General features: G+C 43.5%; 1 protein-coding gene and 1 long non-coding RNA gene across 2 annotated transcripts; both read left to right on the forward strand.

The window, feature by feature from the left end:
- Positions 1-378: 378 nt before the first annotated feature.
- On the forward strand, positions 379-5,210 carry LOC112450608. The gene is made up of 3 exons (XR_003039281.2): positions 379-1,062; positions 4,683-4,825; positions 4,995-5,210. It is a non-coding gene; the product is annotated as an uncharacterized LOC112450608 (long non-coding RNA).
- Positions 5,211-9,563: 4,353 nt separating this feature from the next.
- Positions 9,564-16,989, forward strand: hlfa (HLF transcription factor, PAR bZIP family member a). Its single transcript, XM_017419283.3, has 4 exons — positions 9,564-9,917; positions 10,717-11,076; positions 16,269-16,471; positions 16,695-16,989. The coding sequence occupies exons 1-4, from the start codon at positions 9,803-9,805 to the stop codon at positions 16,908-16,910; spliced, it is 894 nt and encodes a 297-aa protein (XP_017274772.1). The 5' UTR covers positions 9,564-9,802; the 3' UTR covers positions 16,911-16,989.
- The last annotated feature ends 6 nt before the right edge of the window (positions 16,990-16,995 follow it).

Consider the following 16,995-nt stretch of genomic DNA (forward strand, 5'->3'; position numbering starts at 1 on the left):
TCGTCTTTCAGTTTCTCTCTTTGGAGGTGTCTCTGTCCCCCCGACCATCAGCCTGTTCCTGCTCCCTACTCTCACTACAGATGTTGCCAGCAGACATCTTAGTGCTCCTGCAAACAAGACATTTATAAACATCAGTAGTTATTAATAAACCTTGGATTTTTATTTCTTTGTCTTTCCTTCAGAGATCCTCCGTCCAGTTCTTACCTTGCTCGCCACACATCCATCTCTCTAATCTGTCGCCTGTTTCCTGAACAGTTTCTGTGTTTAAACGGGTCTTTTGTCAGATTCTGTACCTTCTTCATGCTGTGCTTCATTCTGCCCTCTTTGTTTTCTGTCTGTGAACATGAACCAACCTCAAATATTCAAATAAGTCACCTTCCTGCATCTAAGCCTTCTGTTTTTCACACACAGAGGTATAAGTTTTTATTAAAACCTCAGCGTTTCCAACATTAAGCAGAGGTGTAGTGAAAGGGCAAAGACCCAGACTATTTCTCACAGCTGAGATTCGAGTTGCTCTCCTAAAACCTCCCACCGTTAATTATCGAAAACACTCGGAGCCAATTTTCACGGTGCTAAATCTGAATTTCACACACTTTTAGGAACACGGCATCAGCAAAGCTGCCAAGTTATTCATTTAGCAACACTTTGTTTGATCAGAAATCAGCAGTCTTCCAAGATAATCACTTTAAAGGACGTGTTTATACATTTTTTAGCATTTGAAGAGTGGAAAAGAGGCACAAAAATGAGAATATTTATCATACAATCATGCATTTAAGCTACAGAGAACCCAGAGGAAAATCAATGCACACGTCCTTTTTACCTCTCCAAAAGGACACATTAAAGGCTCCAGAAATACTCTGCAACTGTCAGCCACTTATTTCACCCGCAGCCCTCTTCATGTGTGTGTGTGTGTGTGTGTGTGTGTGTGTGTGTGTGTGTGTGTGTGTGTGTGTGGGCACCTTGAGTGAGCGGAGGGACGTGAGTGTTTAATGCAGTGTGTGGGATGTGGAGACGAACAACCTGAACATCTCTCACCTGCTGGCGAGTGGAGCTGATGAGCAGGTAGGTGGGGAGGGTTTTTTAATTTAACAGAGAGTGCTTCTGTCTTATTTTACCAACATGTTTGTCAAATTCAAGCCTTTCTTTTGGACTCTTGTCATAATAAACAAGCAGCTCGTGTTTCAAAGGTGGGGAAAATAGAAAACAGGAAGTTGATGCTCAGCTTTAAGGATGAAGCATCTTCTTCTTCAAGCCCATTTTAATTCCCTGAGAAAAGCACGCAAACACAACAAACAATGTAAGGATTTGGTGCCAAAAGACAACAGCTGAAAAAGGTTAGAGCTTTGATTAGGAGCCGTGCATGTGGTGGGAAGATGGCGAGCAGATGTCACCAGCCTGCAGGAGAGTCTGCACATGTTTGTGAACATTTTTCCAATGCAAGACTACAAGAAACGGATGAAACTGTTTGTTCTGATTTAGGCTAACGGCACGGCAGAAACCCAAGATTAGCAGGCCAGGAGGGCATTTCAAGATTCAGGAGATTACAGATTATCTGCAGATACAAAGATGGATCAACAAAGGAAGCAGGAAAAGGCAAAGTGTGACGTTACACCGCTAAAGTTCACATCCTTCAAGTTCTGTTCAGGTTTGACTCATTCAGGTTTTTCATGCAGCGCCAGGTCGTAACAGGTTGACTCAAACCAACCCTAACTATAGGATTTATCAAAAAGGAAAGTCTTAAAAGCAGACAGGGTGTCAGCCTCCGGACTGAAAGCTCTGCCTCCCATTTTAGAAACTCTAGGAACCACAAGTAAACCTGCAGTCTGAGAGCAAAGAGCTCTGTTAGGGAAAAAACAAGATAATAAACGTTTCATTTTGTATTTTTACCTACAGGATTCATTTGATGACATGATGGACATCTTTGTGCTTTTAGCATAGCGTTAGTTCCTATAGTTGGTTGTGTAAATATTATTCTAGGGGCAACATCTATGGTGAGACCATCACACCACACTGGACTGAGACTCACCAGGAGACTGTCCCTCTCACCAGACGTCTAACTCATCGTCAAACTTCGTCCAGGGACACGTGGAGGGGTGTTTGGTCCCAGATCAGAGTCTGAATCAGGCACCATAAAGGACAGAGATGCAATAAGAGGACGGGGTCTGGACCTGTCCTCCCTTAGCTCTGAGTGTCCTTGTAGCTTTGTTGACCGGTGTTTATTGGATCCTGTCTCCAGACTGTCACCCTCGCCAGCCTTCACCGCGTCCTCACTGAGGTTTAAACGTCCTCTGAGCCGGGCCCCGTCGTAGGACAGAGACATCTCCAACCAGGATGGGCTTTATTAAATCAATTTTAAATAAATGTCTACTTCCTTTTCCATTTTCTGGATTTTATGTTTGTGACAAAAACTTTGACCTGTAGACTGGACTTATTTCAACCCACAGAAAACTTCTGGACATGGTGGAAGTTTTACAAAGACGTTCAGGCTGCTGTGCTGATTTTTTGTCTGCTTTCATAAAAGGATGTTTTGCTGTCTGAGGTCTCAGGTAAACATCGATTCATTGATGTAAGATGAACGAGCCTTATAGAAGGATTATCAGAAGTCTAAAGGGTTTTTAAGTTGCTCTGCTGAGTCTCCACATGGATAATTATCAGAAGGAACAGAACCAAGAAAAATGTCATGGCTGCACATGAATGAATATTAAACAGGACTATCGGCTATCAGTGAAACGTCTGACACTAACTGAGAATAAAGACAAGATTTGTTTTGTTTTTATCAAGGTTATATTTACTCCAGAGATAAGTTTATCATATTTGTTTCTTTTCTGAGCCACATTTCCAAGAAGAAAGCTGCAAGTTGAAGCAAACGGTTCATTTGAACCAGTTTGGTTAAAAATAATCGGATCAACATCCAAACTGGTCCTCAGATTGACCTGGTGCTTGGACATGTTTATTTTTACCGTTTCGGATGATTGTGTTGAATTCTCTGAGCCACATTGTGAGGACAGGCTGTAAAAGCAGCAGTAAAGAGGCCTGAGTGCTCGTCCCCCTCCTTCCCTGGCTGAACAGAGAGTTCTGGGAGGGTTGAGTGGATTCAAACGAAGCACGCTGCTGTTGTGAACCAGAGGTTATCTGCCTCTCTCCGTGCAACTGATTTGCTGCGTGTTGCATAACATTTTGTTGCCAATTCTGGATCATTTTGAGGCTTAAAACCAGCATGCTGCTGGATTATTTCTGTTTATTTCATCTCATCGTGCTCTTCAGTTTTCCCTCCTTCATAAAAAAACGTCCTGTTTTTCACATCAGTACAAGTTGTTTGTTTATTCATCCAGTTCATGCTGTCAAAACAGCATAAAGATGTTATTTTTATTTTTCCAGGTTTGTTCTGGTTGTACTTGACCTCTCGTGCACTTTTGATCAGGAAAGCATATTTTTGTTTTGACTCAAAAGCTTCAATAAAAGGAAATATTAAAGCTGAAGCCAGTTTACTGTAAGAGTTTAGAGTTTGAGAGTTATTCTGAGGAGGAAATGTACCCTGCAGACATGTTTGGGTGTGACAGCAGCACAGTATCACGTTGTGGTTGAAAGAACATGCAGCAAAATGAGCATTTATACCTAAATTATATTTCTGCTGATAGATTCAGAGATGGAGTTGAGGGGTGGGGGGTTAAAAGAGGCTCCATGGCCACAAAAAGCCTCACAGAACTGGTGACGTAGGAGTCTTGTTCAGGAGTGGTGGTAGGATGGAGCAGGAGATTGACCAACCTGGTCTGAAGAAGGAGCCCGAAGGAGAACCTCCTGATTTACGGGTTCGTCTATGTTCCAACCCTTAGGAGTGGATCAGGACTGAGGGAACGTGATCTTAGACACAAGCTGTCAGTTCTCAGCAGCTCCATCATCCCTGGGGAGGGTTTACAGACACGTTTCACTGGGAGGAGACCTTCTGAAGGGATCATGAATCCTCTCTGGGCTGGAAGCACCTTGGGATCCTCCAGGAGGAGCCGGAGGTCTGGGCTTCCCTCCTGGACCCTGGAGAAGCAGATGGATCGATAGATCAGATTATCTGTGGATGACAAAGACTTCTCGGTGCTGAATGTTACTTTAAAACGGTTCGATACTCAGACGGACACTCAGCTGACAAAATAAAAATTTATCAGCAGATTTATCGGTGATGTGCATCAGGGATGATAACAATCTGAGAGGGAGCGATATCTTTTCAATATATGAATGCTGTAGTTTTAGATTTAGTTCTGATAAGACAGATTTGAACTTTTAGCTGCAGCATTCAGGCTGTTTGGGTTTTTAAATGCTTCCGGTCGTTGAGCACAACAATCAGCCCTCATCACCTGTCCCAATTACCCGAAGACATCATCTTTATCTCGCCGTGGGACGACCTCTGCCTTTGGTTTTTACTCCACGTGTTTTATGCCGTTTTCCACTTTGATAATTATCTTTAGAGAGTACGGGTTATCACGCATTGTTATCAACAGTTTTCATTTGACAATAAAAAGATTAGATATAGTCTCAAAGTTAGATTTAACAAGAGCTGCAAGGCCGCAGAATAAAGAAAGAGCTCACGTCTTTTGTCTATCAGCTGCTGTGTTTTTCAAAGCATGTCTCGAAGCCTTTCAGAAGCCATGTTAGTGAATTATGTGTTGTTAAACTGTGCGTAATCTCTGCAGGAGGAAAGTCTGTGACGTACGAGCCGAACAGAGCGGGGATTGTATGAAAGCGGTCAGCTGAACGGAGCCAGGACAAACTGAAAAGATGAACTGAAACAACATCAGTTCTGTGAAAATGGGATTTCAAGACACATTAGAGGAAGGTAATCAGGGTTCAGGCTGAGATGTTTCTTTCATGACTAAATCCTTGAAAAAAGGCGTGTCGCCTGATAAATAACAGCTCTGCCCATTCATTCAGTGAGGAAAAATGAAATGGAAAAGACTTTTACTTTTACAGTGAACACCCACAAATTATGTGTTTTTTTCTTTCAGATGTAGAGCAGGAAACACTGACACAATTCCTGGGCAAAATCCATAAAAATCCCACAGGAACTACAGATGTGACGCTGTCCGGAGCTGAAAAGTGGGTCAGGAGCAGCCAGCCACCCAACAGACACTCAGACCAGACGCTTTACATTCAACCTGATGATGACAGGTGTTTTCTCTAAAAACCAGAAGAACCGGAAGGTTTGTTGAAACTACGCTGAGAGGAGAACAATAGTTTGTCTGTCTCTAAAATAAATGATGATAGATGTAAAAAAACAAAATTTGTTGGTATTTACTCTGCGCCGACTTTAACCCCAGCTGCCTGACATTTTACCTCCTCCGAGCACCAAAAGGACCTTTGGCCTGATGCACGGACCCACAAAGATGTCTGCAGATATCTGGTGGTTTCACTTTGTTATCTGTACGTTCTGTAGACGCCACGGATCCGACCGGTTTTACTTTTCCTGCATATCTCACATCCTCCGTCAGATAAAAGTCCAAGGCATCCACTAGTTGTTACCTTAAGCTGCTTTAGTATTTGCTGATAAGTTTAGACTTATTTAAGCATTTTCAGCAAATATCCAACGAGTCTTTGTTCACTCTGACCATAAAATCCGAGCCCATCAACCTTTGACTGGACTGCTGTATCTTACAGAACAGCAGATATTGTGTTTTTTACTGGTTTTTAATTCAGGTTGATTGGGACTCATGCATCGTATTTTTATTATCAATTTATTTTTTCTTCTTTAGTCAGTTTAACAGTTTGTTGTTTTGCATACCACTATAGTTGCATGTTTGATTTTTTGTCTGTTCAGCACTGAAAGGCAGCTTTAGTTGAGCTGAAGTCTCTGATTTTGCTTCGATTCCAACACATTAATCTAAAAACAGCTGAAAGTGCATCTTGTTGCTGTCATGTTAGTCTGCAGGTGTTAATGCATCTCCTATCCACATAAATAAGCACCTCTTGCTTTGTTAGCAGTATGTTGATGTTGTCTGAATGAAGCAAACATCTAAATGAAGTCATTATTTTAATGCTTCTTACAGAAGAAAGAATTTAACTTGAATTTAAATCACGTTTCTGCTGTTTAGCGCGACATTCTCCTGTAAATACAGCCGACTTTTAGACGTTTAGTGAAAATGTTCAGCATCAACACCATCCAAGCACCTGGCTGCAGGCTGTAATTGTAGTTTTCATGTTTTAACAGGTTATAAAGGTTTAGTGTTTGAGATAGAAAGGAAATAAGAACGTTTCTGAGGCGGAGTTATTGTGAATGTCCTTGACGCCTTCTGGAAGATCCAACATTTTCCCACATGGAGCTCCTGCTGAGTCCTGCAAAGCTGAAGCTCCAAACTCCAGCAGGAGGGGATTTCCATGCAGCACAGCTTCCATCCTGATGTTTAAAAACATATTTTGATGCTACATGACATGCCGTTTTCCCTGGCACGAGGACAGCGTCGGATTAAAGGGTCTTTTATTTGCCTTTTTGTCACATGAAACCAGTTTTTCCTCAGCTTGTTCCTGGTTCTGTAATTATTAAAACCAAACAGGGCAGAGTGACTCAGACTCTACTACGCCGACAAGCATGAGCTCCCATGTGTCATGACATGAACAGATAGAACTGCAGCCAGCCAGACAGCAACCATTGGCTGAAAATGGGTCAAGTTATGATTCGCGTCATCCTCAGATGTGGCGACATGCTGGATTGTTTCCTTTTCCCTTCTGAATTACAGCAGAGCTGAGAAGCTGATTCTGTCACTTTTTTATATTCTGAGGACGAGCACAACAGCGTGTGGGTTAAAAACATAAAAATGTGCCGTGTGAGAGGAGAAACGTATCCGTGTGATGAAATGCAGAAGAATAAGGAAGTCTGTGTGGCACCGACAGACTAAGACTAAGACTAAGACTGCACATCGAGTGTTGTTTGCTCCACATTTAACTCTTCAGCTGAAACCAGTTCCTCCTCCTCCTCCTCCTCCTTCTCCTGCGTCAGACTCACAAAGACAACAGGACTAATTTAAGTTCAGCAGGTGAGACTTGCCCTCTTCTTGCATCAGCACAAACACATCAGGCACAAAAGTGACAGAAAGAAAGCTGCACGTTTTAACAGATGAAGCACAAAAACACTCGTCAGAACTTCTCGTCTTGTTGTTTCAGGGAGGAATCACATTCAGGATGGTCCTTCTCAATTAAAAGGATCCTTTCGGACCATGGCGTGCATGGAAGAGAAAACTAATACCAGTTTTCCTGACATGTTTCCTCTCTCTTTTTGTGAAAGCATCGATGCAGCAGACGGCTAAACCTTCTTACTTTTTTCTTTAGTGACTCAAACATCCCATGCACTCTTGAAACAGTGAGTCACTAAATGCACGTCGCAAACAACGATGGACTTTAAGAATAAGACACTTTTTGACCCGACAAATATGAGCAGGTTTTCCTCTGAACGCACAAATAAGACGGAAACAAACTGCATCAGTGAAGAGAGATGCTGTTTGATTGACAGCCGAGCGGGAGGCTCCACGCTCACTCAGCGAGGACCTGATGAACCACACGGACGCTCAAAATCCAAAACTGCAGGAATAAAAGACTCACAAGTCACCGTTGGTGAATCTGGGCCTGAGGTTTTGTGCTGAAATAAAATAACTTTTGGCACAAAAACAAACCCCCCAAAAAAGTTCCAACAATTTAAAGAGAAACATGAATGCAAACAAAAATCAACGGTTTACAAAACCTTTAAAAGTTACAGTAAATGTATGCTAAATATTATCTGTGCGTTTTTTCAGTGACATACCTTCAACTTTTGATTAATTGTAAATTTTAGGCGCTGAAAAGTCTCCAATTTTGTATTTTCACTAATCATTTAGCAGCTGAACTCTTTTGCAACTCGTGCATTTTGTTATTTTATGAGTAAAATGTGGTTTGACATCATTCTACTAAAATAATTAAGGCCTTCCCCTCAAAAAACTCATTCTGCTGACAGCATTTGTTGACCCAAAACATGTGGACTTAGTTTAGTAGTAAAGCTGCTTTGCAGACGTGTTCAACTGTCTAATGTTACCCTTAAACTGTGCAGGAACGCTCCACAATCTCATCACTGATCCCAGCTGTTAAACACGGTCTGACAACAAGACAAATGGCTCCTGTTTTGTCTTTAGTTCGCCTCGGTGCATCTGAAGTGTGCTTAAACTCAGAGAAGATGGCTGCTTTACTTCCTGTTTGGATGCACAATATCATCTGCACACCGTTTGAAAACTTACTGCTTTAAAATGACTTATTGACATCAGCCAAATCATGCAGAAAGGCTCTAATCTGGCCTGGATGAACTGTATTTTTTTATTTAAAATGTTGAATAAAAGTATATACAAATAAGTGTAAAGATTTGTTTACGTGTCTCCTGTTTTGGGCATCTAACATCTAATATCCACAACAGAAGGGGGTTTAGGATCCTTTATTGGTATCAGTGTAGCAGAAATCCTGCAGCTTTAATTTCTAGATGCACTGATGAACTGTTAACTCACATTCTGAGCCGATTTTAACAACGTTGGTTTGTTTTAATGCATCGCTGTCTGACGGCATTAAGAGAAAAAATGTTTACGAACTCCTTATTTCAACATTATTGAAAACAACAGAACATTACAATGGACCTACTTTCACAGAATAACCAAAAAAAACATCTGTTTTCCTAGAATAACTTGGCCACAGTCATAAACTTTGTCCTTGTTTTCCGTTTATTTGAAACATCACCATAAAATGAAGTCTACGGCTTGGCGTGTGAATGCTGCATAACTCAGGACTTCCAGTCTTCAAATGAGGACATACTCTGAATACCTCGTGGCATGTTGTGAATCCGTGAAAGTGTTTAAAACAGATCCCAACATCAGCTTACACCAAAACAGCATAAATGATTAATGGGTCCAGGCGAGTCAACACGGATGAAGCAGTAAATCTAGTTTAGGAAACTTGTCATAAAACCACAACAGAAGAATAAGCCGAACCACGAGGCTGGCTGATTTTATGCAGCTAAAAAGAGATTTCTTTGTGGCAAAAGTTATATTTCATGTGTGCAACTTATGTGGTAAAGAATACACTTCTATGCATGCAGAAACAAGTCAGATAAATATGGAGCAAACATTATTAGTATCCTATTCTTTAATCCTAAAGGTCATTGTGTTTGCAAAAATAACTTTGAAGGTTTTTTTTTAATACAATTCCTTAAGATGATTTTTGTTCTATTAATGTAATATTGTCATTAAGAGGCATTAAGAGTATAATATTTTTTGCGAGAGTAAATATATATTTACTGCAGTGTTTTAGAGTTTTACTTGAGTAAATCGTAGGAGAATATTTATTTTACAGTGATTCGGTCTCCTTCAGGGTGAAAAAACATTTTTTTCGACTGTCATTGAAGGTAAGTGCGGAGTTGCTTTTTACTTGACGTTCCCTGAACGCACCGCGGTCTGAGTCTCCGCCCCCTGGGGGGTTTGACGTCACCGGCGCCTGCCTCCTCACATGCGCGGAGGAGTGTAGCGGCTCCGGCTCCGCTCCCTCCGCCTTCTCCTCTTCCTCCTCCTCCTCCTCCAGTCAGCCTGAGCGACAGACAGGCGGACGGACAGACAGACAGACAGCCGCTCGCCGTCCTGCTGCCGCGCGGAGCCCCGTCTTCTCCACCTGAGCCCCGGCGTCGTTTCGCTCCGCGAGCCGGCTTTAGCTAGTTTCGGTCGCGTCTGCTAATTGTTTTTTTTTTCTTTTCGGGGGGTTAGGGGGAGATTTTTCTCAGCCTTTGCGAGCTTTGCTCTCCAGTTGCCCTTCAAGACATATGGAGAAAATGGCCAGACCTCTTTCAATCAACCCAACTTTTCTGCCGCCGACTCACGGAGTCCTGAAATCGCTGCTGGAAAACCCGCTGAAGCTGCCTTTTCATCACGATGAAGGTGCGTTTAAATGTCCGAAAACTTGCCTGCAGTCCCGCAGCCTGACAGCTCTGCTGTCGCTCAGCAGTCGGTCACGGATTTGACAGATTAAGCGGAGTGAAGGACATATGTTAACCGAACACGATAAGAGTGACACCTCTTTGTGTTTTACGATCTTTGTTAAAAACGAATCAATGTAACCTAATCAGGCGGGGAGCGACAAAGATAGAGAAATGAGAACATGTCGATCTTGGATTAATATTGACTGACAAGTTTGCCGTGAATTTCTGCTTTCATTTATCTACTTATTTTATTACTGAGTAAATAATAGTTTGGTGTTTAGTTGTGTTATTGTTTACTTTGTTAAATCTGTTTATAACCTTTTAAATCCCTTCCGTCTTCAGTGGGATTTATTAGCAGTTCCGTTAATTGCCGGTAGAGGGCGACTGTGTCTGTTTTGGAGCATCTTTATATTATTTCAGCATGAACACAGTTTTTAACTTTAAAGGCAAAGTCTGCATAAATGAACATTATTGTTTGTTTTATTAGTCGTGCAGTTTGGTTTGATTTTGTTGTTTTCTGTTAAAAATACCCATTTTATAGCCTTACCACCACTTCAGCTGAAGTGAATCGATGATAATCAAAACAAAAAAAACTCCCTTCATAATCTAACTGAATAAATTCAATCATGTTAAACTGGTTGATCTGACCCCTCTGGATGAAACTACTTTCTTGTTTTTTTGTTATTTAAACTCCTGCAGAGACTCATGATCCCTCTCAGCAGTGATACAATCAATTGACTGTGTGTTCGTCCTTTCAGGGTTTGGAAAGGAGAAGGAGAAGGAGAAGAAGTTGGAGGATGAGAGCAGCCCAGCCAGCCACCCGCAGTCGGCCTTCCTCGGCCCGACGCTGTGGGACAAGACCCTGCCTTACGACGGAGACGGCTTTCAGCTGGAGTACATGGACCTGGACGAGTTCCTGCTGGAGAACGGCATCCCGGCCAACACGGCTCAGAGCGACCAGACCCCACAGAAGGCGCAGCCGCCCCAGGCTCCTCTGCAGCAAGTCCCTCCTCCCACCCCACCCACCCCGTCGGTGGTGGACCTCAGCAGCCGCGCCACCACCTCGGTTCACACGGCCATGGCACCTCAGACCTGCCTGCACAGCCCCAGCACAGCAGGTAGGAAGCCCGGGCACGTGAACGCACACCTGCACGCACCGGCGCACGTGGATGGTCGTGTTCCTTCGCACCTTCTCGGTGTCGGCGGGGAGGCTCCGCTGCCGTTCACACACAAACACACGACTCCTTCCCCTGAGACGCTGAGGTGTTCTCACCGTTTCCCACCTGACTGTGCGGCTCCACGTTCACCTCAGCTGTTTGTTTTCTGCCCTGAGCCGGACTTTGGAATCCCAGAGATCAGGCTGAACAGGCTCCAGTCCAAGAATGCAGTTTGGGCTCTTTCACAAACTTGTTTTCTACTTATTTAGTAGATTAGATTATTGTTGTTTACTTCAGTTTTCAGAGCCGATGTTCTTGAAGGTCTGGGGTGGAATTTTATTCCCAAAAAATAAGCCCTTCACTCTGCAGTTTCCTGCCATGTAGACCAACATTTTCACATTTAAACCAATCCTAAGTCATTATAAGTTGGTATTTTCACACTAAAATGTCACAAAAGCCACTTTAAATCAGACTTCTTGTGAAGGAAAACCTTTTTTAATCTCCTGCTGGAGTCAATTCTCCAAACGCTGAAACAACAGAAACTTGTTCTTAAGGCTCAGGTTTTCTTGTTTGTTGGTTTTGTGAGGCTGTTGGTGTTGTTTCCCAGTAAAAGCCTGATGGTTGAGCAGATGGAGACTCTGTGGGGCGGTGGCGCTCCACCTGGCAGCTCTGAAGGTGTGCGGCTCCTGGCGAAAGGCCGTTTGTTCCCCTGAACTGAGTTTAGAGTCGCCGAGTGGCCGGCGCAGCATTATTGACCCAGTTAGCCAGATCTTTAAAGAGGAAAAACCCAGATTAACCTCGCTGTGTTCTGTTGGTTGCAGCTTTTCGATGATAACAGAGGAGAAGGTCCTCTCCTCGGGGACTGATTTAGACTCTGTTTGTTTTCTCAGCCTGAATGCATCAAATATGTTGAATCCTGTTTGAGTGTTTTTTGGGAAAAGATGGTCCAGAACACAATCGGGCTTATTATAGCTGTTAAACTGGGGTTATTTGAGCCTAATTTTAGTGTTTCTGGGAGATAAGGGAAGAAGAAACATCACTCCAGTTCTGTAAACACAATCTTGAATTATTTAACAGTTTTATTTTCTAAATAAAATGTCTGGATTGTTCTCACATAAACAGGAAAGAGCTACAGAAACAAATCAAGCAGCGGTTTCTGACTGCGGATTCGGGCGATCAGTCAGGACACGGAGCAAAAAATAGCCCCAGAAAATTCAACAAATTAGATCATTTAATCAGTTAAATTGTGCTTACAAAGCACATCTGTTTACCAAAGAGACTCCGCTGCATTCAATCTGCACTGGAGGCAGAAAAACACAGAAAATGCAGATTATAAAGAGGAAACTGTAACAAATGAGTTATTTAAATTCCTAGTTTTAACTCATTATCTCCATTCAGACATTATTAAAGAAACCACCTGAAACAAACACGAGCCGAAGGCTTTCCTTTGTGAGAATTAGTTATTATTTAATGCTTGTTTTTATATTTATTAGAGTTTAATCTAAAACCTTATAGCTAAGAGATTTTAAAAAGGAGACAGGTGGACTTTTTTTCTTGTGTTTTTAAAACTTTCCTAGATGACTGAGAGTCTTTTCTTCTTTTAAAGAGAATAAAGTCTAAAAACATTTTAGAGGACCCAGTTCTGTCCGTCTTTGACTCCCAACAAGTTTCATCAGATTTAACTCGACAGAGGAGAAAACCAAAAAACAAAATAAGTCTGACTGTGATTAATGACCAGAATAAAAGGCTGAAAGCGCTGTCTGATCCGTCTGTCTTATAAGGAGGGTTAGACGTCCCTACGATCCGTATTTTAATACGTTAACAGCGATCAGATTCATTAAACTTACCCAGGCAGCAAGAACCAAAACAAAGCGACACTTCAGTCCCTAATTATTAATTAATTCAGCAATTAATCATGATGGGATTCAATATAAAACAACAAATTACAGAAATGGTCCTCTGTCACTAAAAATGGCCGCTCACAAGCAGTTCTTGTCATAAAATTGCAAAACTTTCATAAAATCTGACCCAATTAATAAAAAATACACAAATTTACTGCCAGCAGTAAATGTGTTTAATAATCTAAATAACTGAGCAGCAAAACGTTATAAAGAATAAAACCTTCCTGAAACTGTGGATCCACAGGTTGAAGCACGTTTTCAGTGTTTGTTGCTGCTTACGGTGGCGCTGCTGCGCTTCTCCTCCTGAACTGTAGGCGTCGCTAAAGAGGAAACAGTCGAAAAGCAGCGGGAGTAAAAAACGAGGAGAGGGACACAAACTGCTGCTGACTCTTTGTTATTAAACCCGTCGGATTCTGAGGAACCGGAACCAGAATCAGAACCGAAGCAGCTGCTGCCACATCTGGCATATCTGCCACAAACCCGTTAATCTCCACATGCTTATATGTTAATATCATTATGAGATTTTATTCTGTTACTGTCAGAATTATAAATATCTAAATATTCATCTCCGTGGTTTTTGTTTTGAGCTTCAAAGGGCCGCGTGTGGCCCTTGAGCCGCAACTTGCAGAGCCCTGGTTTAGATGAACAGATGTTCCGGTGCTCTGCGTGTGCACGTGAACGAGCCCGGGCTCTCCTGCGGCGTGCACGGCCATGTGACGGACACACGCGAGCAGCCGTGTGCCGCTCTGAGCTCGCCGCGGCACAAACCTGCCTCCCTCCTCCCCCTCCCTCCCCCCTCGCTGGGCCTCGGCTCCAACGCCAGAGTACAGTCTGTACCCTGCACAGGTCACATGGACTCGTGCGTGCTCCTGTCACGTGCGCTCGGTATTGTTCCAGCTCAGCGAGTCTGGTCTCGTCCAACCAGCTCCGCCTGTGTTCCTGCGGCCCGCAGAAGGAGCTGATAGCCGCCGCTGATCGTAAACAAAAGGTGTGCCACCGCACCTGGAGACGGAGCCCAAGCTGTCGGTCAGACAGGAAGTCGGCGCATTCCAGGCTTCGTAGTCCGCGACAGGTGGCCTGGCAGCAGATATGATCGAAACGATTTACTGTCACAGTCAGATCGAAATGTTCCTTTTCTTTCCTCCTTCATGTGGTCACAGGTCAGGAAGGCGAAAACAAGCCACAAATCTAAATACATCACGTGTCTGAGCTGCGTGGAGGTAAATCTGACCAGTTAATTGGCCATTATTGTCCACTTTTTAACAAATCTTCTTCTTTGTGCATATTTAATGACCAAAAAGACAAATAAAGATGCAGCAGCAGTTTGAACACAAGTGAAAAACGCTCTTCTATACTTTTAAATTTACGAGCTTCTCTAAGGGTTTTAATCCTGTTTATTTAAGTTGAGCAATTATTGTTATATTTGAATAAATCAGCCTTAAAAAGTCCCAGTGTCGGTTTCAGAATGGGCCCAGTAATCCCTTGAAGGACTTGGAGCCACGGTTTCTGATAAAAGCTGGAGGAGTGAAAGTTATTTTCAGCTGTGGGGAAAGAAACCAGCTTTAACGTTTATTTCTGGGAGCAGGAGGCTTTTAATAGTCGCTGATTTATTTCTGTGATGTGGAGGATTAGGGAACTGTTCTGTGCCGTGCCCTTTGACCCCCGGGAGGGAAATATCACAAACACGTTACTCTGCACGGAAAACCCTCCAATTAGGAGCCGAGGTGGTTCCTCCTTTTCCGTCGGGACCTGGAGGTTAATTTGAGGGTTTTGGATCTGGGGGGGGGCTCACCTGTACGGGTCCAGGGTTCTGCTCTTTAGAGCCCAAACGCTGCTATTTTCAGACTGGATTGTTCCTCTCAAACACCAGTTTTAGTTGGTAACAAGCCTGTTTCCTGGCAGCGTTGATGAAAGGTCAAAGGTTAAGTTGGCCTATTTGTGTCCGAGTTTAGGGACAGATTACCTTTGACTGTTCCAGTGTGTTGGAGACGAGTCATTCAACAAAGGATTTAATAAATGAGGGGAACGGTTTGATGATTCCTTTAAGTCCGACTTTAAAAATCGTAAAAGTTAAAATTGGATTTTGTATGAATTCCTCTTTTAAAATGTGTTTTCTTGGTCATGTTTATGACTTTAAAGCTAAGAGAAATTAAACATTAACCTCCAGTTTTTAAAGGATTTTGCCAAGTTTTGATATTAAGGCAACAAAAAACGATGGACATCTTTTTGTTTTTTCCTGTAGCTCTTCAGTTAGACTGATCACATTTATCAGATTAAACCACTTCACATTATATCAGAAACATGTTGTCATCAGGATATTAAAGAATAAAATCACACACACTGGGATCCCTTACAGACAGTTCTTCAGGAAGACTTTGATTTAAAAAAAGGTCCTGACTCCATTTTGTCTGCTACAGAGTTGGATAACCGCCACTGAGCATGCTCAGTAGAGACAGGAGCTGAAACTGTCCCAGTCCGTGACTCCCTCCCAGGCCGAATAAAACGATAACAAGGGCCCTATTTGGCCTGCGGGCCTTCAGTTTGACACGCCAGCTCCATCTTCTGGTTTCCTTATTTCATTAAGTACAGGGGAAGTATTTTAATCTTAGCATTAATATTAAATAAGACTTTATAATAAAACTGCTAACAGCAAATATCTGTAGAAAATCAGGATTATTTTCTGGACATTTTGTTTGTTTTGCTTCTTTTAAAGAAAAACAAAACTAGTTTCTGTAAACATTCCCGCCTGATGTTTTGTCTGAAGGTGTTTTTCTTCGTCTTCCCTCTCAGTTTCCTGACGAGACAATCAGCCGTTTATTCGGCTTATTGTAGTTTTTCCAAAGCAGCTCGGATCAGAGGCGCAGCTTTCTTGGCCTCTCCTGGCAGCTCCTGATGGCTGCAGGTCCGAGCGCCCACACACACACACACCCACACACACACACACCTGCAGGTCATGATGCTCGACCTCAGGAAGATGCACGGTTTCAGCTCGAACCGCCATGTTTCATTTCAAACATGTTGGAGTCGTCCTGCAGCTTCTGACAGCAGCAGCGGCTCAGAGGCTGATTCCAGATCAGATCTGCTGACTGATTTTAAGCTTGTCTGGTAGCGCCACCTGCTGGTCAGAGAAGACACAGATTTCCTGCAGAGTCCCACAGTAAACCAGGACTTTAATGAAGTCTTTTTCCTAAAACAAAAACTTCCTCTGATTCTCCGACACTGCTGGTCTAACAGTTCCCTCCTCTTCTTCAGCCAGAGACACCCCCAGCCCCATTGACCCGGAGTCCATCCAGGTGCCCGTGACCTACGACCCCGACCCCGCGGACCTGGCCCTGTCCAGCGTTCCCGGCCAGGAGATGTTCGACCCCAGGAAGCGCAAGTTCTCCGCCGAGGAGCTGAAACCGCAGCCCATGATCAAAAAAGCTCGCAAGGTCTTCATTCCTGAGGACCTGAAGGTGAGCGTCTGTCTGTCTGTCTGTCTGCCTGTCTGCCTGCCTGTCTGCCTGCCTGTCTGTCTGTCTGTCTGTCTGCCTGCCTGCCTGATGATGATGATGATGATGATGATGATGATGATGATGATGATGAAGAAGGGAGCAGCCAGCAGAAGAATCAGATCATTTTTCAGGAAGAGTTTTTTAGCAGAGGGACATTTTTAACCCTGTCCTATCCTCTCTGCAGGACGATAAGTACTGGGCCCGGCGCAGAAAGAACAACGTGGCGGCCAAGCGCTCACGGGACGCCCGCCGGCTCAAGGAGAACCAGATCGCCATCCGGGCCGGCTTCCTGGAGAAGGAGAACGCCGCCCTGCGCATCGAGGTGGCGGACATGAGGAAGGAGCTGGGCCGCTGCAAGAACATTCTGGCTAAATACGAGGCCCGGCACGGTCCCCTGTGAGCCCCCCGTCCCCCGTCTCAACTCTCACCCTCTCCTCCCCAGTTTGAAGGACAACGTGTCTCTCCTGGTGGCACTCCCCCCCCTC

Source organism: Kryptolebias marmoratus, linkage group LG12, assembly GCF_001649575.2.
Source record: "Kryptolebias marmoratus isolate JLee-2015 linkage group LG12, ASM164957v2, whole genome shotgun sequence".
Lineage (NCBI taxonomy): Eukaryota > Metazoa > Chordata > Actinopteri > Cyprinodontiformes > Rivulidae > Kryptolebias > Kryptolebias marmoratus.